This window comes from Tupaia chinensis, unplaced genomic scaffold (genome assembly GCF_000334495.1).
Source record: "Tupaia chinensis unplaced genomic scaffold, TupChi_1.0 Scaffold138322_1, whole genome shotgun sequence".
In the NCBI taxonomy this organism is placed as follows: Eukaryota; Metazoa; Chordata; class Mammalia; order Scandentia; family Tupaiidae; genus Tupaia; species Tupaia belangeri.
Window position 1 is genome coordinate 2,446,841 of NW_006198219.1, and position 21,412 is coordinate 2,468,252.

The following is a 21,412-nucleotide window of genomic DNA, read 5'->3' on the forward strand; positions in this document are numbered from 1 at the left end:
AGTTCATACAATCTCCAGTGATTACCCAAATTGAAAGAGAACCACTGAGTTGCAGGAATGTTTACACTGACTGCTTGAATTATTATACCACTGACTTGGAAAAGTTGGATTTGTGTTAGTCTTGTAAATAAGCTTTCATTACTGCATCTTTAAACTTGTCCAAATTTATTATGTGTAACTTGATGCTGGAAAAAGATCAAGAGCCCTGGAATCTGAAATTTAATAGTTATCAGTCACAATAACTCAAGTGTTTACTGTCTCATCTACTTTATCCCACTTCGATAACGTGGGGGGAAAAAACTCAGTGAGAAGTAAAACTCCATCACAGTTATAATTTCAAAGAGTTAAATTAAAAGCTAATTGGTCCTGGGCCAGCAGGTGGCGTGGTGGTTAATTTGCTGGACGCTCCCACATGGCTAACCGCGGTTCGAGGCCTGGAACTGGTGGCTTGCTTTCTCACTTTCTCTTTGTGTATGTCTTTCTCTGGCCGAATTAAAATAAATGAATGAATAAATAAAATTAAATAAATAATTTTTTTTAAAAAGTTAATTGTCGGGACAAGCAGTTAGCGTAATGACTATGTCACTGGACTTTCACGTAGTCGATTGTGGTTCGCGTCCCGGACCCAGTGGCTTAAACTCACGCTGGGCACGTGTGCGTGCGTGCCCAAGATCCTGAGAAGAGAATGGAGGAGAAGGGATTGTAGTGTGGCCATCCCCCCTGGGGGGTGATTTCTCGCTTTCTGTCTCTGCCTCTGTCTCTGTCTCTGCCTGGTGAGCGCATGCACCCTATAGCAAAAACCTCTCAAAAAAAAAAAAAAAAAACCTGTCAAAAAAAAAAAAAAAAAGAAAAGAAAAGAAAAGAAAAGCTAATTGGCTTTCTTAATTATTTCATTTCTTAGGCTCTGTATAAGAATAGAAATGGGTCTTAGCTGTCAACTACACCATAGGAGTTGAGGACACCAAACAATGAATAATGTGTATTTTGGGGCCGGTAAGTGGAATAGCGGTTAAGGGGCAGGCCTCCCACATGGCAGACTGTGGTTTCAGTCCTGGACCGAGCAACTTGAAAATCATGCCAGCTGTGTGTGCATGCAGACTCCATATCCAGGAAAATAGAAAAGAAGGGATTACGGCATGGTCATCACCCTGGGAGAAGCTTTCTGATTTTCCTGCTTGCTCACTTTCCTTCTTTCTCTCTGGGGAGTGCACATACCCTATAGAAAAAAAAAAGTGTGAATTCTTTTTATTTTATTTTTATTTTTTTGAGAGAAAGGTTTTTTGCTATAGGGCACATGAGCTCACCGAGAGACAGAAAGAGATAGAGACAGAAAGTGAGAAATCACCCCCAGGGAGATGGTCACACCATAATCCCTTTTCCTCCACCCTCTTCTCAGGATCCTGGGCATGCACACAGCCATGCCTGGGGTGAGGTTTAAGCCGCCAGGTCCAGGACTTAAACTGTGGTTGATGACATGGGAGTCCAGTGATGTAACCATTATGCCATCTGCTGGTCCCAAGAGTGTGAATTCTACAATCAGGCTGCTTACGTTTAAATTTTAGTTCTGTCATTTATTTACTTATTTTATTTTTAAGAATTATTTATAAAATTTAATTTATTATTATTATTTTAAAAGTTGCCATAGGGCATGCACACTCACTAGAGAGACAGAGTACAGAGAGAGGGGGAAAGTGAGAAAGCAAGCCTCCAGGTCCAGGACTTAAACTGTGGTTGGCAATGTCCAGCACCTAACCACCACGCGACCCGCTGGCCCCAGTTCTGTCATTTATTAATGAGTGATGTGTGCAAATCAGGTAACCTGTATATGCCTCTGTTTTCTCATCTACAAAAAAGATAACAAAAACAATACCAATGTATGGGGTTGTGAGAATTAAAAGAGCTATTATTTATAGCTAAGGAATCTTACGGCCCAGACCAACTAAAGTGACTTGCTCCAGGTCACATACCTAGTCACTGGAAGAACTGGAACTAGCACCTAGTCCTCTGGGATCTCAGGGTGATATGATTTCTACCCTATAATATGTCTCTGATAGAGAATGAAGAGGAATCTTGGCAATTTTATCCAGCTTTAGCTAATATTTCAAAACCTACATAAAATACCTCGAAGTAGAAGTCATATCTGACATTCTCACCCCTGGCCTTTACAGGTCATTTTATTGGTCAATTAGTTATACTTTGGGCACTGACTGTGTTTATGTGCACCTCACAGACTCTTCCCACTGAGTACTGGCTTTAGCCCAGCACAATTGTGCCTCCTCTGATGACAGAGGAACACTGACTGGCTCACAGCCATATAGGAAGCAGGCTGCATGGAACCAAAGAAGAGGGAACAGCAAGAAAAAAACTGTGGGGGGAGGTCAAGGAATCAGTAATTATGAAATAAATTTCCTTGGAAGGATAACTGGCTCTGAAAACAATGAAAACAAAAAGGTCCTCCAAAATGGGGAGGGTACTTATTTTAAAGGACAAAATGAATTCAAGTGCATTAATTATGGTGTACATGAGAAAAATAATAGCATGGAAACTTTACACTTTCCAATTTCTTAGAGCTGAAGAATATTACTAAAGAGAAAAATAAAATGTCCTGGGGCTGGTCCTGTAGCTAGTGGTTATGGGAGCCATATCCCACATGGTCAACCAGTTCTCTCTCTCTCTTTTTTTTTTTTTTTTTTTTTTTGCTATAGGGCACATGTGTTCGCCAGAGAGACAGAGAGATGGAAAGCGAGAAATCACCCCCCAGGTGGATGGCCATTCTGCAATCCCTTCTCCTCCATTCTCCTCTCGGGATCTTGGGCACGCACGCACACATACCTGGCTTGAGTTTAAGCCACTGGGTCCAGTACTCAAACCGCAGTCGGCTACATGGGAGTTCCGCGTCAGAGCCATTACGCTAACTGCTGGACCCAGGTCAACCAGTTCTAATCCCAGTCTCAGCGGCCTGGAAAACATGTTGGTTAAGTGTGCATGCATGCCCCAAATCTCAACAGGATGGAGAAATAGAAAAGGGACTGTCGTATGACCATTCTGCCTAGGGGGTGCCTCTCTCCCTCTCCTTTGCTCTGTGTGTCTCTCTGGCAAGTGTATACACTCTCTGCAATTACAAAAAAAGGGTCCTAATAGTAGTTATGACTCATTACTCTATGATGATGTGCATAATTTGAAATCAAGACAGGTACAGAAGTTTTTCTACAATATGAGGCTGCGTGCTTTTGAGTTTAGTTATCACAAGTTAATCGAAGGTTTGATTGTATTTGTTTGTTTGTCTGTTTGTTTGTTGGGAGGTTTTTGTTATAGGGCGGGTACGCTGCCAGAAAGACAGAGAGAGACAGAGAGAGAGAAAGCAAGAAATCACCCCCCAGGGGGGGATGGCCATGCCGCAATCCCTTCTCCTTTATTGTCCTCTCAGGATCTTGCACATGTACGCACACGCACTCGGCGTGAGTTTAAGCCACTGGGTCTGGGATTCAATTCACGGTTGACTACACGGGAGTCCAAAAACGAAGCCATTAAGCCATCTGCTGACTCCAATTACGTTTTTGTTTTTACCACTGTGAAATTACATTAGAATATAAAAAAAGAAGCAAATAACATTAAGGTACAAAATAAGTTGGTTGTACTGCTGAAACATTCCAAAAAAACAAAAATGACTTATTGTTTGTTTTTAATACAGAAATACCAACAACTTGATTTCTAAGACCTATACTTACTATAATGGGAACTTTACAAGACATTGATGCATAAATGCCTTTTCAAAACAGAACAAAACAAAAAGTAAATTGGTGCTTATCAAATTTTCATTAAAAAATGCTAGTAACAATCTACTGGGTTGTCAGAAAAGTCATGATGCATTTTTGCATAGAAAATCAGAAAAATACATCATGACTTTCCTGACGACCTGATACTTTAAAAAAATTAACACTTTTGAATTCTGTTTCTGTGAAAAGAAGTGCTAATTTACTGTTGTAGCAGAAATAAAGCAAACTTTATAAAAAAACCACGGGATCTGGATAGGTGGCCATGATACTACAGCATCATTTGCAATTTACTTTTTGCAATTAGTTTTGACTTATTTCATACGTTTTAATAAGCTTTATATTGTACCAAAATAGCTAACCACTTAGAACTGATGGAAAGTGTTTGTATTTCTTTCTGTAAGAGGCTGGGCTTAAAGACTTAGACAAGGAATTTAATTCTCTATTGCTAGACTCACAGTGTTTTTCACATAAAAATGATTATTTGCATTTCTTTAACTTAGTAAAAATATTTTGTTTTATTTCTGAATAGAATGACGCCATTAATTCTCTTTTTCTTAGAATTGGTAAAGTTATGGATCTTAATATGAACTGAAAACATTCAAGTTATGAGATCTGACTCCTAAAATGAAAACTTAAGAAAATAATACCTAAAGTAATTCTGTTTCTTTAATTTTTCCATTTGCTTTTTATAGTCAATGGGGAAAACAGTACCTGATCCACAGTCTTCCCTAAAGCCAGGGGAAAGATAGTATAGGGTTCTCAAAGAAGGAATGTAAGGGGCCAGCAGGTGGCATGGTGGCTAAGGCGCTGGACTCCCACAGGGCCAACAGTGGTTCATGTCCCAGACCTGACAGCCTGCTTTCTCACTTTCCTTCTGTCTCTCTCTGGTAAGTGCATGTGCCCTATAGCCAATTAAATCATAAATATTGGGTTGTCAGGGAAGTCATAATGTATTTTTGCATAGAAAAATATGTTATGACTTTCCAGGCAATCTAATAAAATTAAGTAAATCATTATTTTTTCAAAAAAATAAAGAATATATGCAGCACTGCCAAATAAAAAATTTTACATTTTATTTTATTATGTGCAATTATTAATGTAGCATTGATTGTCTTCTTCTGTTTTCTATATATCAGTCGTTTAAAAGAAAACTTTAAAAAATATTTTAACTGAAAAAGAAATGGAAACAAAAAATAAAAAGACATGCTTTACGTTATAAAGTAAAATTAATGATAACAAAGGAATTAAAATTTGTATTCCCAGGGCTGGCAAGTGGCATGGTGGTGAAGTGTACTGGATTCCCAGATGGCTGACCACTGTTCAAGTCCTGGACCTGGAGGCCTGCTTTCTCACTTTCCCTCTCTCTCTCTTTCTCTCTCTCTGGCCCTCTCTGGTCAAATGAAAATAAATGAATAAACAAATAAAATTAAAAAAAAATTCTTTAAAAAAAAGTTGTATTACCTTGGGGCATGCTGCATGGTCTAGCAGTTAAGGGAGTTGGATCCATGGCTGTCTGTATGGTCTGAAGCTCGGCTCTACAGTTTGAAAAGCATGCTAGGTGTATGTGTGTATATGTCCCAAATCTTGACCAGATGGGGAAATGGAGGAGAAGGGATTTTGGTGTGCCCATCCCCAACTGCAGGGGTGCTTTCTTCTTTTCTCTCTCTCTGGTGAGTGAACATGTCCTCTGACCACCTCTCCCACCAAAAATTGTATTCTCAGGCTACTGTTTTTTCTTTGAAACATAAAAATAGGCCCAATGGTAAGATCAGCAGATGGCTAATGGTTAAGTTGTCGCTGGGCTACCATGTCGTTGCTGGGCTCCCACATAGTAAACCACGGTTGATGTCTCAACCTGGTAGCTTAAAATTCATGCTGTGCATATGTATGTGAGTGCCCAAGATTTCAAGAGAAGAATGGAGGAGAAGGGCTTGAAGTGTGGCTGCTCCCCGGGGGATTGATTTCTTACTTTCTGTCTCTCTAGTGAGCACAGGTGCTCTAGCAAAAATCTCTTTTTTTTTTTTTTTTTTATAAAAAAAGAAAAGGTCCAATGGCATTATTCTACTTTGAAGGGAAGTTGTGGGAACAAGTAAATCTAATGGTTAGTAAAAGTAATTTTGCAACGGTCATTCCACAGAACAATACTGTTATATAATTAATAGTCATTTTCTGCTTACACATTATCAACATGCTCTTTTAGATGCTTAAAAATAATATGTCACTCCTTGGAAACACCAATAACATTTATACACAGTTTTACAAAGAAAATTGAATACCTGTTTTAGTTTTTCATTCTCTTCCATGAATTTTTTGGCAGCCTTATTAGTACTTTCTGCATGAGATTTAAGTACTCCTTTGTTTGACAGTTCTTTTGCCAGCTGAGTAATAAGTGTAACCAGACGTCTCAACACTCTAAGAAAAAAAAAATCAGACTTATATATAACTAGACTAATCATCAGTAAGAGTGACTTTAAAACAATCATTGTCATATGACTCTCCCATTAGGTATAAGTGTGATGGTGTGATGGAAGGAGGTGATGTTTAAGTGGAACACATGATGTTAAAAAAAAAAAAAAAAAAAAAAGAAGAAATCCCAGACTCCTAGCCAAAACAATTCCTTAGGAATCTTTGCTAGAAAATCAGCATTTGGAACGCAAGGTTAGCTGTCCTTATTAATTGGATTATTTTTCTTGTAGAGGACTATAAGTGTAGAGGAATACAAACAAAAGAATTTCAAATAGCACAGCAGGACCAGTAAGAGAAGTCTTTTTTTTTTTTTGACCCAGTTCAAATTGTGCAACTTACAGAACATTACACAAGGCCAGCCAAGTCTAAAATCTGTACATACACATCTGCTTATGGGTAACTTCCACTGTTAGACATACTAATGAGTATTTCCAATGACTCATTCAGCAGATATTTATGAAGGACCTGCTAGGTGTTATGGGATGGGTTCTGTGATGATATCCAGGTTCTTGGAGTTTTGGACAAAGAACTGACCTAAACATGCAAATAGTGTAAGGAAAAGGTAGTTTCTTAGGTAAAAGTACACTCCTGAGTAGACAGAGAGAGGGTAGCTCAAAATGTTCCAGCAGTTGCATTCTGATGAGGTCTATAATTTTTAATCTAGATCATGTCAGTTGATCACTGGCTGGGCTCACTGATTCTTCTCAGCTCATAGGTTCTATTAAATATTGGTGGGACCACTGATTTCTCATTGGCTGTATCAAATGTGGCTTAATCAGACAGATACCCTCCCCCCACCCCCACCATCTCCTGCTTACATTATCTTGGGCAGAACATTTTCTGCCTGGTTGTTTTGTTTTGTTTTGTTTTTCCCTATCTAGCAACATGGGCGGATGCTCTAGTCCCTGTAGCTGCTTCCATTTGCTAGCTTTCTCCTGCCTCAGAAGTGTTAAAGGTACTAGACACTGAGGACACAGCAGGAAGTAAAACAGTCTCTACCCTCAAGGAGTTTAGCAAAGGTTTGGGGAGCAAAGCGTTAAATCAGTATTTACTTACAACCGTGAATAATTTTAGAAATTGAAGTAAATATATAAATTCTATACCAGCATGTATAACAGGAAACCTACTGACTTCAGAGGGAATGATGGCCATAGAAGGTAACCCTGATGAAGAGGCTAAAGAATGTTCTGGAAGAATAAGCCAGGTAACAAGGTAATGTTCTGGCAAAAGGAATAACTTATAGGAAGACCCTGAAGTGGAAAGAAACTAGGTATATATAGAACTCAAGTATTTGCTGCCAAGATGAATAAATAGTGAGGGTCAATGTGGGTGGAATGTATTACAAATGTCAGAGAATAGTATGAGACAAGGCTCCGGGCAGAGGCAGGAACCAAATCATTCAGGGCCTTATGGATCTAAGAAACATACAAGTTATAATTATTGTTATTTGGGTATATCACCTTAGTTCTTTTATGAAGATGTTGGTTTAAAAAATCCATGATATAAGCGGAAAAAATTAGGAGAAACATAAACCATGTTTTAAAATTGTGCTTAATCTTTACACTTACAGCCAAAAAAATAATGAAAATCCAGAAATGTACAGATTTCTTTGAGATCTAAAAAGTTTCATCTGCGTATGTTCATAGGCACTAGGTTTGCTGGTTGAGCTCTTCTCAATGGTATGAGTAGAGGAGTATTTCCTTACTTCTCTCACAGCATCTATTATGGAAAAAAAAGAAAACATTACTTCTGGTTTTTAAGAATGTAGAATGATTAAAAATGGGAAGCAGTTTTAGAATAACTGACCAAACTTTAAAAGTTTATTTATATGAGAGAGAAAGCGGGAGAGGGGGAAAAAATTGATTCTTCATAGGGTCTCACTAAGTGGAGATCCCACCTACTCGCACTGCCGCCCAGCCTCCCAGCTAGCTAGGACAGGTACATGCTACTGCACCTGGCTGATTTGGTTGTGTAGAGAACTGAACCTGGGCCTTCTATGTGGCATTGGCTTTTCAGTAGTGGTGTCTTAGCAGTGTGCACCACCACAACAGAGCCCAAACTTTCTCACAGTGGGCTTTAGGTAGAGGCTTTGCTTTTGTCTTTCCCTCTACAGCATCTGGGAGGGAAGCATGCTCAAAGTGGATGGACTGTAAATGAATACTAGTTTAAAATTTTGAATGATAATAGCGGGTTTTTTTTTTTCATTTTTTTTTTCTTATTTTATTAAATAGCTTTTTGCCATAGGGAACATGTGCTGGCTGGAGACAGACAAAGATGGTGAGAAATCCCCCCCACCCCATGGCCACACCATAATCCCTTCTCCTCCATTCTCTTCTCAGGATTGTGGGCATGCACACATCTAAGCCTGATGTGGTTTTCAAGCACCTAGGTCTAGGACTCAAACTGTGGTTAACCATGTGATAGTCCAGCACCTTACCTACAATCCCACTGCCAGAATTTGCTTTTCTTTCCATTCACCTAGGACCTACCATCATTGATTATATTATCTCTCATCTCTAGCTACATTGCCAACTACTCAATATTATTATTTACATTTTTTAAAAAAGTTTTCTAGGGACCAGCAGTTAGCGTAATGGCTATGTCGCTGGACTCCCACATAGTCGACCGCGGTTCGCGTCCCAGACCCGGTGGCTTAAAACTCACGCCGGGTGCATGTGCGTGCGTGCCCAAGATCCCGAGAGGAGAATGGAGGAGAAGGGACTGCGGTGTGGCCATCCCCCCTGGGGGTGATTTCTCACTTTCTGTCTCTCTGTCTCTCTCTGTCTCTCTCTCTCTGTCTGGCGAGCACACACCCCCTATAGCAAAAACCTCTCCAAAAAAAAATGTTTTCTATACGACATGTGCACTGGTTGTGGGGGGATGGTCACACCACAATCCCTTCTCCATTCTCCTTTCAAGATTTTGGACACACATGTATCCGGTGTGATTTTCAAGCCACCCAATTTGGGACTTGAACCACTCAGTTGGCCATGTGGGATCCTGTTGCCTTAATCTCTATGCCACTGCTGGCCTCCTTTACTTTTTCTAGTCCTAAGAATAATTAAAATTCAACCTACTGACAATAACAGATCCCATAGCCCATTACAACCAATTCCATGAGACTATTATATATATGTTTTTTTTAAATTGCCAGAGAGTGTATATGTGTGTGTGTGTGTGTGTGTGTGTGTGAGAGAGAGAGAGAGAGAGAGAGAGAGAAAGAAAACAGTCCCCAGTGAGGTATGGTCATGCCCACAATCCCTACTCTATTTCTCCATCTCATTGGGATTTTGGGTGTGTGTGCACCTGTATACAGCATATTTTTCATGCCTCCCAGCCTTCAGACCACAGATCTTTAACCACTACAGTATTAGTTTTAATGGTTAACCATGAGGTTGGCCAAAGATTATCCTATTTCTTACTATACTAGCATTTTATTATATCTATAATTATTTGTTTAATCCATGAGGGAGTGAGATAGAAAAAAAAAAAAGAAGAAGAAGAAAGAAAGCATCCCCTGTCCCCAGTGGGGCCTGGTCACATCACAATCTTTTTTCCTCTACTTATCCTGGGTATGCACAAACACCCAGCATATTTTTACAAACCATTAGAACTAGAACTCATACCCTGCAAGGCCATACAGCATCTGGCTTCCTCCACACAGTGTTTAACTGCTATGCTGAGGAGCTGGTCCTATTGTCAACTTTTTAAGGATGTGTCAAATTGGTTTCCAAAGCAGCTGTGCCATTTTATATTCCCATGAGCAGTGTACAAGGGTTCCAGTTTCTCCACACCATCAGCACAGTTGTTATTACCAGTCTTTTTGATTATAGCCATCCTGGTAGGTGTGAAGTCGAATTTCACTGTGGTTTTGAGTTGTATTTCCACAACAGCTAATGATACAGAAAATATTTTCATGGGCTTATTGACCAGATGTGTATCATCTTTGAAAAAATATCTATTAGGATTTTTTACATATTGGGCTATTTGTCTTTTTATTTGTCCTCAATGTGACTTTTTTTAAAAGAATTATTTAATTTTATCATTATTATTATTTTTAAAATTTGATATAGGGCTCTTGTGCTCACCAGAGAGAGAGAGAAAGGGAAAGTGAGAAAGCAAGCCACCAGGTTCAGGAATCAAACCACAGTCGGTCATGTGGAAGTCCACTGCCTTAACCGCCATGATACCTACTGGACCCATCCCCCAAATGTCTTCTATACTTTTTCTTTCAAACTGGAAATTATGTAATAGACATTCTTTATAAATATCATAGTTACATTTCTGTAGCCTCTTGATATCCTTAAAAAAAAAAAAAAGACATTGAAGATCCAGGTCAACTGTTTTATAGAAAGTTCTTTTTGTTTTGTCTGATGGTGGTATAGTCTGATTTGTTTCTCAAATTCCTAGTTTTAGAAAACTAGAAGTAGGTCCCAGCAGGAAGTATAAAGACTTGACTATATCAATCTTAATACTTTCAGCAAAAATCCTTCATAGTTTAGGCTGCATAATGTTTGCTTGTCGGGACCAGCAGTTAGCATAATGGCTATGTCCCTGAACTCCCATGTAGCCGACTGCGGTTCAAATCCCAGAGCTTAAACTCATGCCAGGTGCATGTATGTGCGTGCCCAAGATCCCGAGAGGAGAATGGAGGAGAAGGGATTGCGACCTGGCCATCCTCCCTGGGGGGTGATTTCTTGCTTTCTATCTCTCTCTCTCTGTCTTTCTGGTGAGCGTACATGCCCTATAACAAAAACCTCTCAAAAACATTTAAAAAAAAAGTTTGCTTGTCTCATAGTAAATGCTGCCTCATGCTTGATGCTAAAACTTTTTTTAAAAGAGATTTTTGAGTGCACTTGCTGGAGACACAGAGACAAAGAGACAGAAAGTTAGAAATCACCCCCCCCCAGGGAGATGACCACGCTGCATGTCCCTTCTCCTTCATTCTCTTCTTGGGATTTTGGGCATGCAAGCGCATATGCCCAGTATCAATTTCAAGTTTCCAAATTCAGGATTTGAATCGCAGTCAACTACCTGGGAGTCCAGCAACGTAATCATTATGCCATCTGCTGGTTCCTTGATGCTAAATTTGATTACTCAGTTAAGATGATGTATTAACCAGGGTTCCTCAGAGAAAGAGAACCAATATATAGAGAGATTTATCTTAAGGAAGTGGCTTCTGTGATTTGGACTATGCAGTAGACCGAAACTATAGGATAGACCAGCAGGCTAAAGATCCAGGGAAGAATTACAATTGAAGTCTTTCAAAGGCCATCTGTTGGGCTGGCTCCACGGCCTAATCGTTAAGGGAGCTAGATCCCACACAGCTGACCACACAGTTTGAATCCAAACACTGGTGGCTTGGAAAACACAACGGTACGGGCAGGTGACATGATGGTTAAGCACTGGACTCCCATATTGCCAACTGAGGTTTGAGTCCTGGACTTGTGGCTTGTTCTTTCTATCTCCAGTCAAATTAAAAAATAATAATGAATGGAATTAATTAACTAAATAATTCTCTAAAAAAAAGAAAAGCACACTGGGCATGTGTGTGTATGTGTCCCAAATCACCATAGCACTGAGAAAGGGAGAATGGATTGCAGTGTGACCACACACCATGGTGGGGGGGTGGTTTCTCCTTCCTGAAGGGAGCCCACTTGCTCTCTGGCAAATTGAAAAATAAAAACAGTGGCCATCCCTCCTGGGTGGCCACTTTTTTCTCTCTGTCGCTATTTTTCTCTGGCTAGCACATGTACTCTATAGTGAAAACCAAATAATAATAATAATAATAAAACACACAAAAAAATCCAAAAAATCAAAAGGCAATCTGCTAACAATTTCCTCTTTCTCAGTCTTTGTTCTAATAAGGTGTTCAACAGATCAGATAAGGTCTACCCACATTATCCATGGTATAATTTGCTTTACTTAAATTCTTTTTTAATGTTAATCTTATCCAAAATCACCTAAACAGAAATATCCAGAACTTTGACCTAGTGTCAGCAATACCATGGCACAGTTCAGTTGACATACTAAAATTAATCATCACAGACAGTGGTCATCAGAGTTCTTCACTGTAAAGGTTTTGTGTTTGCCTTTGCAGTTAGCAAGTAATTTTTTTTTCCCTTTAATCTTGAAATCTCTTGTGAGTCTCCCAATTTTGTTGTTCTTTTTAATTTTTTTTTTTTTTTGGCTGTTAAAGAATTCTTTGCTAGCCCACTTAAAATTTTAAAAGCAATTGGTCGAGTACAAAACACTTGTTGGAATTTTGGCTGAGACTATGTTGAATCTACAGATCAATTTTTGGAAGAACAAACATTTTAATAATATTGGATCTTCTAACAGATGAAAATATCTTCATTTATTTTATCTTAACTTCTTTCAGCAATGTTTTTGTAGTTTTCAGAGTAGAGTTCTTTACACATCCTTCATAAAAAGTTTGTTTCTAAGTTTTTTAGGTTTCTTGGTGTATTTATAAAAGAAATCCTTCAAAATTAAATTTTCTAGTCTGGCTCTTTAGTGTAGTGGTTAAGTGCTGTGCAGAGGAAGCTGGATCCTATATGGCTGATCATAGTTCAAGTCCCAGCCCTGGTGGTTTGAAAACATACCACATGCATGTGTGTATGCCCAGAATCTTGACAGGATGGAGAAATGGAGGAAAACAGATTGTGACAAGACCATGCACCATAAAGGAGTACTTTTTCTTTCTATACTGTGTGCATACGTGCCCTCTGGCACACAAAACAGAAAAATGGAATGGGGTTAACAATGAGGGAGGGTTATGATAGATAGGGCATTTTCCATAAACTATGTGAAGATAGTCTTTTTTTGAATCACATGAGGAAACTGACACTAACCATATTCTTGGGTTACCTATTTCCGATTGTCTGTTACTGTTCCCTAAAACACATAATCACACACACATGTTTTTCAGTTAGTATTGTTTCTAGGAAAGTAAACACCTTGTGAGTTACCTTATTAGACAACCAACAGAAAAATAAAATAAGCTCTAAACTAAAATATAAAATAAGCTTATGTATTTTATATCACTTAAACTTTAAAACACTGCATGAAGTGGGTATGATTGCTCCATTTTGAGGTGCAGACACTGAGACTAACAGGGCAAGTACCTATTTTCCTGCCTTAACTACCCAGGATGTCTTTATTCTTAGGGAATTATTCACTCTGCCCGCTAGTCATGTTTTTTTTTTTTTTCCTTTTAATTGGAATTAGTCTTCCAATATGGCTAATTAAGCCTCACACATGGCTGAAGTGATAGTACCTGGCAGCTGTGTGGTACCCGTTTTCTTCCTTGGAGATAGAGTATCAGGGTGCATGGGGACAAGGAAGAATGAAATACATGCAGGAAGAAATGGAGGGACAAGAATATTTTATGCCTAGTATTGCTCCCTCTGGAATTTGGCTTCTCTCCTTCCATAGGCTACTCTGAAAGAACCCCATGTTTTATTATAAATCTCTTTTTCTTCCACAAATGAACTTAAGTTGGTCTCTGATAATATGTAATCAAAAAAAACCTGGACTATAACTCTCCTCCATTCTATGGAAAAGTGGGAGTTTCCAATATAAATTTTTTTCATAATTCTAGAGTTCTAGAGTTGGAAGATCAGAATATTTTTCTAGCAGTAATACGAGCTGCAGAGATTATTTCTATCTGTCCCTTTATTTCACAGATGAATTGATCAAACTCAGAGGTATAAAATGACATTCCAAAGGTAACTTAGCTACCTGGTGGCAGAGTTGGGACCTGTTTTCCTTACTGATTTTTACTCACTTATTGTGATTTGTTATATGCCTAGAGATTAAATTCGTAACAGTAAGTATCACAAAAAAAATATATATATATGATGTATATATACTGACTTTTTTTTTTTTGAGAGTTTTTTTCGCTATAGGGTGCATGCGCTCGCCAGACAGAGAGAGACAGAGAGACAGAAAACGAGAAATCACCCCCCAGGGGGGATGGTCACGCCACAATCCCTTCTCCTCCATTCTCTTCTCGGGATCTTGGGCATGCACGCACACACGCCCGGCGTGAGTTTTAAGCCACCGCGTCCGGGACGCGAACCGTGGTCGACTACGTGGGAGTCCAGCGACATAGCCATTACGCTAACTTGTGGTTCCTTATACTGACATTTTGAAGTAAGGTACAAACCTACTGACCCTCTGAAACAATTGCATGCCGGTAGTTCACAGTACTCATACACTATCACACTAGATGGTTCAGTTTATAAAGAGGAGTCTATTTCAGAAGTTGGTGATTTGGACTGTGAAACAGCATTTTCTCAAAAAACTATCAAACTGGTCGTCATAGCCTCAGACTGGCTCCTATAAAACCATTTTAAGTCACAATGACTGTGAGAGAATTCTGAGGGAAAACATACTCTGTAATGGATATCAAAATCTGAAGTACCAAGCTCCTCCTGCCTCAGCCTCTCCGCTGGGACTACAGACACATGCCACCCATGCCACCTTTAGGTTGGACTGGGAACTGAACCCAGGCTTCCCATGTGGTCCCAACCAGCAGAGCGCAGCATCCTAGTAGCAGGTGCCACAGCAGCTTGGCCTTACCAACGCCTTTTATGTAGGAATAGATCCTTAGTCTTAAGATATGCATACTAAAGTACCTAGAAGTAGTCATAATTTTTTCAACAAACTTTCAAATGGTTTTTTAAAAAGATAGATAAAGCAAGTTTCACAAACCATTAACATTTGCTGAATCTAGGAGGTGGGATTATAGATGTTTATTGAGTCAGCCTCAGAGTACAGTACGTAAGTTCTGTGCATTGGGAGCTGTATCCCACATGGTTGACGACGATTTGAATCCTGGCCTCTGCAGACTAAAAAACACACAGGGCATGTGTGTCCAGAATCCTGATGTAAGGGAGAAATGGAGGAAGAATGCTTGTAGCATGACCATACCTCATTCGGGGGTGTTTTCTCTCTGTCTCTATCCAGCATGTACACCCTTTGGCAATAAAGCAAAACAAAACAAAACAAAAAGCAGCAGGTGATTTAAATCAGCCCCTTAATATGTTTTAGCTCAGCTACTTCTAAATACACATTGTGATTATTAAGACTCACTGACTTTCTGATTTGATAAGAAGCTTTAAGGTCTACTACAATTTTTTTTTTTTTAAGAATTATTTTTTATTAGGGTCAGCAGGTGCCATGGTGGTTAAAGGCGCTAGACTCCCACATGATGGAGCATGGTTCAAGTCCTAGACCTGGCGGCTTGCTTTCTAACTTTCCCTCTTTCTCTTGTGCACTCTCTCTCTCTGTCCCTCTTTAGTCAAATTAAGATAAATAATAAATAAATAAAGATTAAAAAAACACTATTTTTTATTTAACTTTATTTGTTTATTTATTTATTTTAATTTGACCAGAGAAGGACAGAGGGAGAGGGAGAGAGACAAAGAGAAAGTGAGAAAGCAAGCTACCAGGTCTGGGGCTTGAACCACAGTCAGCCATGTGGGAGTCTAGTGCCCTTAATCACCACACACCTGCTAGCCCCAGGTCTACTATAAATTTATAAGATATTTTGACAAAAACTTCAAATGTGTTGAAAAACTAGTACAATAAACGTCTACTATCCTCCACATAGATTTCACAAATGTTACCTGTTTGTTAAAAAAATGATAGTAAGTTAAAAAAAGATTCTGTTTAGAGAGAGATTTATGCTATAGAGAATGTGTGCTTGCTGGAGAGACAGAGATACGGAAAGCAAGAAACCACTCCCAAGAGGGGATGGTCATGCTGCAATCCCTTCTCCATTCTCTTCTTGGGATTTTGGGCACACATGTACACATGCCTGGCATGAGTTTTAAGCCACCAGGTCCGTGATTCAAACTGTGGTCAACTATGTCGGAGTCCAGCAACATAACAATTATGCCATCTGCTGGTCCTGAAAACATGATGACTCTTTACTCCTAAATATTCCAGCATGGATATCCTAAGACTAAGGATATAATCCTACATAAAAGGCTCAGTTGTGTGACACGTACTGCTAAGATGTTGTACTCTGCAGCCTTTGACTACATGGGAAGCCTGGATTCAATTCCCAGTTCAACATGTGCCTGTAATCCCAGCTGGGAGGCAGAGGCAGGAGGATGTCAACACAAAGAGATCCTGTCTTAGGAAAAAAAAAAAAAAAGTTGTAGACTTTTTCTGTAAAGGGGCAGATTATAAATGTTTTAGACAATACTGTTGCAATTACTCAGCTCAATAGTTGTCTGTGGTGGGACCAGCAGATTGCATAATCGTTATGTCACTGGACCTCCATGTAGTCGACTATGGTTTAAGTCCTGGACCTGGTGGCTTAAAACTCATGCCAAGCTATGTGTGTGCACCAAAAATCCCTAGAGGAGAATGGAGGAGAAGGGATTGTGGCATGGCCATCATCCCTGGGTGGTGATTTCTGGTTTTCTGTCTCTCTGTTTGTCTCTCTGGTGAGTACACACACCTATAGCAAAAATCTCTCTTCAAAAAAAAAAGTTGTCTGTGGACAGAGACATAGATAATAAACAAAAAAAAGGGCAAACTTAAGTTGCAATAAAACTTTATAGGTTGCTTATCCCTGGTATATATCAATGTGGTTATCACAACTAATGTTGAGAAATGAGAAATAACATCTGGCAACTGAAAAGCTGCCTACGCACTAATGCAATTATACATAATCTAATGAGGTGAAGAATCACTGCACTATGCTGAAATTTATGCCTGTGCACATATTAGAATAATATCTATTAATTGTACACAATATATCAATATCTACTCTATATACTATATAAACTCAGCTGCAATATATCAATAGCAACATCAATAGATCAACATACATTTAATTAAAAATGAAGGACTTTATTAATCAAAAACAAACTAGTTATGTTTATTCAAAGGAGGGGTCTAGTACTTACCTAGAAACAGGACAATCAACAGGACTATAATAGTAAGGAAAGCCTTGTTCCAAAAAGTTGCAATTTTACCCCAGACACTAAATGAAAAAATCTTCTGCCATCTGTAAAGTAATATAATTACATGAAGTAATAATAAAAAAGGTGTTAAAATACTTTATAAATACTAAAGTAACATTTTGGTCATATGTAGAAAGTTAAAAAGAATTACAGACATTTTATTTTTAAATTTACTAACTCTCTGATATGACATAAAATGTCTCTGAAATAAAGAACAATTTTTTCAAATTTAATAATAACCTGACATTTGATTATCTTCTGTCTGGTGGCTTAAATTTTCTAAAGTGAAAATAAATTTCAAAATAAATCCATATGAATAATAGAAATTAAAAATGAGTTGCATTTTTTTTCTCATAGGGTACATGTGCTCACTGGAGAGAGAAAAAGAAAGGGAAAATGAGAAATCAACTCCCAGGAGGGATGACCATGTGCAATCCCTTTTTCTTTATTCTGCTGTTGGTATAAGCCATCGGGTCTGGGACTCAAACTGTGGTCAATCATGTGGGAGTCCAGAGCCTTAACCATGAGGCCTGCTGTAGACACCTAGAAGGTAATTCTTATACTAAAGGGTTATATTGTTGATAGAAGCTATTACTTTATATATATTTTCTCTAGTCAGACTCAAAAATGAAAAAGATTTATTGGTCTAACAGTTATCATTTCAGAAATGGGGGGGGTCTAACTGTCTGCACATTTATTTTTAATTTAAATTTTATTATTATTATTTTAATTTGATAAGAGAGAGGGAAAGTGAGAAAGCAAGCCACCAAATCCAGGATTTGAACTGCAGTTGGCCATGTGGGAGTCTAGCACCTTAATCACTGTGCTACTTGCTGGCCACTGCACATTTACTTTTATACAGTATACTTTTAATATCTACTCCAAGTAAAAAGTTTCTCTACTTCAACCAAGAGAGAATTAAAATTATTGAGATTTTATATATGTAAAGTGAAAAAATTTTGAATGTATAGTTTGATAATTTTTTTAAGAATTATTTTATTTAACTTTATTTATTATTATTATCATTATCATTTTCCAAATTGATCAGAGCAAGACAGAGAGAGAGGAAGTGAGAAAGCAAGCCACCAGGTCCGAGACTTGAACCGTGGTCGGCCATGTGGGGGTCCAGCACCTTTAACCACCATGCCACTTGTCGGCCCCTAGTTTGATAAATTTTTACATGTGTATATACCCACATAATTACTACCCAGAGAAGCTCTAAACGTTGATGAAATGAGACCAGGAAATAAATAGTCTAGACAGACTGAACAATATAAGCAAAGATATAAGAATAAAAAAAATGTGGGTTATAAGTTGCAAAGAGTGACAAAGTAAATTATCACAGAATTGGAAATGTAGCAAACTTTGTATGAGACCATTTTAAATGAATAACAGATTAAGCCCCCAAGGGACATCGAGAAAAAAAGAAAAAAACTAATGGAAAAAGATGGCGTTAAAGTAAGGTTAATTTTGGTGCAAAACAATTTGAATCTATGCATAGCTTTCTTTAAAAAATAATTATTTATTTTATTTTTATTCATTCATTCATTGATTTTTTAATTTGATCAGAGAGAGCCAGAGGGTAAGAGTGAGAGAGAGAGGAAGTGAGAAAGCAAGCCACCAGGTCTAGGACTCAAACCCCAGTTGGCCATGTGGGAGTGTCCAGTGCCTTAACCACTGCGCCACCAGCTGGTCCCCATAGCTTTTTCATTATATGCAGTTCCATGAACTTTTTGAAGACCTCCTCCCAGTATAAATTGGGTAATACATACTTAAATATACCTCAAGCACTTGCAACATTTAAAAAAGTTTTGAGATTATGACAGCTAAGTAGTAAAATTTGAAAACTCTAATGCCTCTACAGATGCAGTTCTATTTGTCTTCATTGTTTCCAATTCTAAGCACTTTATATAGGCACTATATAGAAATTCTACATTATAAAAATTTTACACTAAAAAAACTTTTTAAGTTAATTTTTCCATAAAGCTAAATGAAGACTGAAACTTTCCTTTAAAGATTTCAGTGATACACATAGAAAGATGTGAATGCATACATGGTAAGAACATATTGTAAATTATTTGAGTGCATATATATCACGTTCTCTTACCTATACAGTCATGCCATGCTTAATGACACAGCTATGTTCTATGAAATGCACTGTTAAACAATTCTGTTGTCATGGGGCCATCACAGGGTAAACTTACACAAACATAGATGATATAGACTACTACAAATTTATGCTGTATGGGGTATTCCTATGGAAACACTGTATCTATCTGGTCTACTGCTGATTGAACCATCATTATGTAGTATATAACCATTTTTTGTATGAGGATATATCATGTGCACAAATACATGTATTTATCTAACAGCTACTTGATAAGGATGGGTAAAAAATATTTGGCAGGAAGTAAAAGGCTGACCCATAATTTATATTACTTTGACAGGAAAAAGAAAAACCAACTGATGAATTATTTTCTTCAGATCTTTAAGCATTATTTATAAATCAGATGTTTACAAACAACATGCTTCTTTCTCTTACTTATTCATGATCCTATTTTGCAAATATCACCCCAAATCAAAACAAGGAACTATTGAAGGTTTGAAACAAAACCAACAGGATGAGAGGCACCCTGACAGAGTAGGAAGAGCAATGGACTAGAGGCCAGATGCTTGTTTGGAATCTGCCATGGAGCAGCTAGGTGACATTCTTCAAACCACTTGTCCCCTCTGGGTCTCAGCAGCGATCTGAAGAAGAGTGGGTTGGATGAAACAATCTCCAAGACCTCTTCCTACACAATGTTTCTTATTTAGTAAGGAAGAGAAATGTGATGGTGTAGTTGATACACAAGAACAGAAAGGAACTCAAATCCAGGAGGTGAGGAGCATTTTAAGAGTTGTGAAAGACTGCCTGAACATTGAGCTAAGGTAAAACTTTCCTAAGTTTCTTCCAGACCCAGGATTTCACCATATACCGTAGTGGGTTAGTTCCAGGCTATCATTTATGAAAGATTTTCTTTTATGGTATAAGTATGAACAAATGTCTTGCAATGTTTTTATTCCATGCATGTTTCAGCATTCACCCTATCGTTTCTGGGTCTAATAAGGAGATTATTACAAGGGTAAAGTGAATCAATGCTTGGATTGAAATACTTGGTAGCTACTTGTTAGAAGGTCCTTCCCTAAGGAATTTCATGCTAATGTAGGGTTCTGATACTTTTCATATTCAACAGTTTTAAAATAGTTCATTAATTGTATGTGGAATAGAAAGTACTAAAATTGTCATTAAACATTAATGAAAGTATTTCATGGTTATATAAGGCCAAAACTAAGAGTCTTTCATTGGTTTTTGGTTTCCAAATTGCCATTCCACTGGCCCAAACATCTGTGTTCCCATGATATACTGTATTCAATGTATACTTATTGTCTTACTAAAAATAACTTATTCATTTATGTTTATTTAGTCCACGACTCCAATTAAGGGCAATAGAACAGAGGGTAAAACCTGATGATGCAACCAGACAGGTGTCAAAGGGCAGCCATTGCTTCAGTTTATCTGTGATCAACAGACCCGAAAGCACTAGGCCCTTTTGCCTTTTAGAAGGGAAGTCAGAGTTATTGCATGTATACACATAAAAAGTTTATTTTTACTATTGGCATTTATACGAGAGTTTATTTTTAAAGAACATCTTTTTCTACCATTAGTTCTCAAAACTTTTCATCTTAAGAAAACTTTTCCCGTATTAATCTCAAGGCACTACCCAAGAAGTGATTCCTGTTAAGGATGTGAAGGGTCCCTACCTCTGAGGAGGAATGAAAGGCAGGCAGAAGATTAAAATGAGTCCTATTTCGGCATAAAGAAAGGTTGCAACTGCCGCCCACTGGAGGGTCATTGTTTTCTCTTCGCACCTAAACAGAGAAACGATTTACTTTGCGTGCTTTCCGAGCGAGGTGGGTCAAATGTTGTCCCGGGGTTACCATGTCCCACCTTCCCCAGGCTGGAGCACCCCGCTTTAACCCCGAGCGGGAAGGGAAGGCGTACAGGCTGGGCCGCGAGGCGGGTGCCTGCTCCCCGGCGGGCGTGCGGGACGGGGCCGCGGCCTGTGGGGCACCGGCTTCCCTCTACGGCTCGCGGCGCCGGCAGCCTAACGCCTCCCTCCCCTAACGCCCGCGCTTCGCGGCCCT

The 21,412-nt window shown here is 38.6% G+C and overlaps 1 protein-coding gene across 6 annotated transcripts in view; it reads right to left on the reverse strand.

Annotated features, from left to right (window-relative positions):
- The window catches only part of BCAP29 (B cell receptor associated protein 29), a 57,667-nt gene extending 36,361 nt beyond the window's left edge, over window positions 1-21,306 (reverse strand). For 2 of the 6 annotated variants that reach the window (XM_006161151.3, XM_006161152.3), the window contains exons 1-5: window positions 21,216-21,303; window positions 21,029-21,136; window positions 17,171-17,271; window positions 7,811-7,961; window positions 6,053-6,188 (exon numbers count right to left, since the gene is read on the reverse strand). In XM_006161151.3, the coding sequence (XP_006161213.1) occupies window positions 6,053-6,188; window positions 7,811-7,961; window positions 17,171-17,271; window positions 21,029-21,120 (480 nt within the window). In that variant the 5' untranslated portion in view covers window positions 21,121-21,136; window positions 21,216-21,303. Of the gene's footprint in view, window positions 1-6,052; window positions 6,189-7,810; window positions 7,962-17,170; window positions 17,272-21,028; window positions 21,138-21,215 lie in introns of those variants that run through there. The other 4 variants (XM_006161150.3, XM_027765410.1, XM_006161153.3 and 1 more) reach the window with 4 other exon arrangements.
- Between the last annotated feature and the right edge of the window lie 106 nt (window positions 21,307-21,412).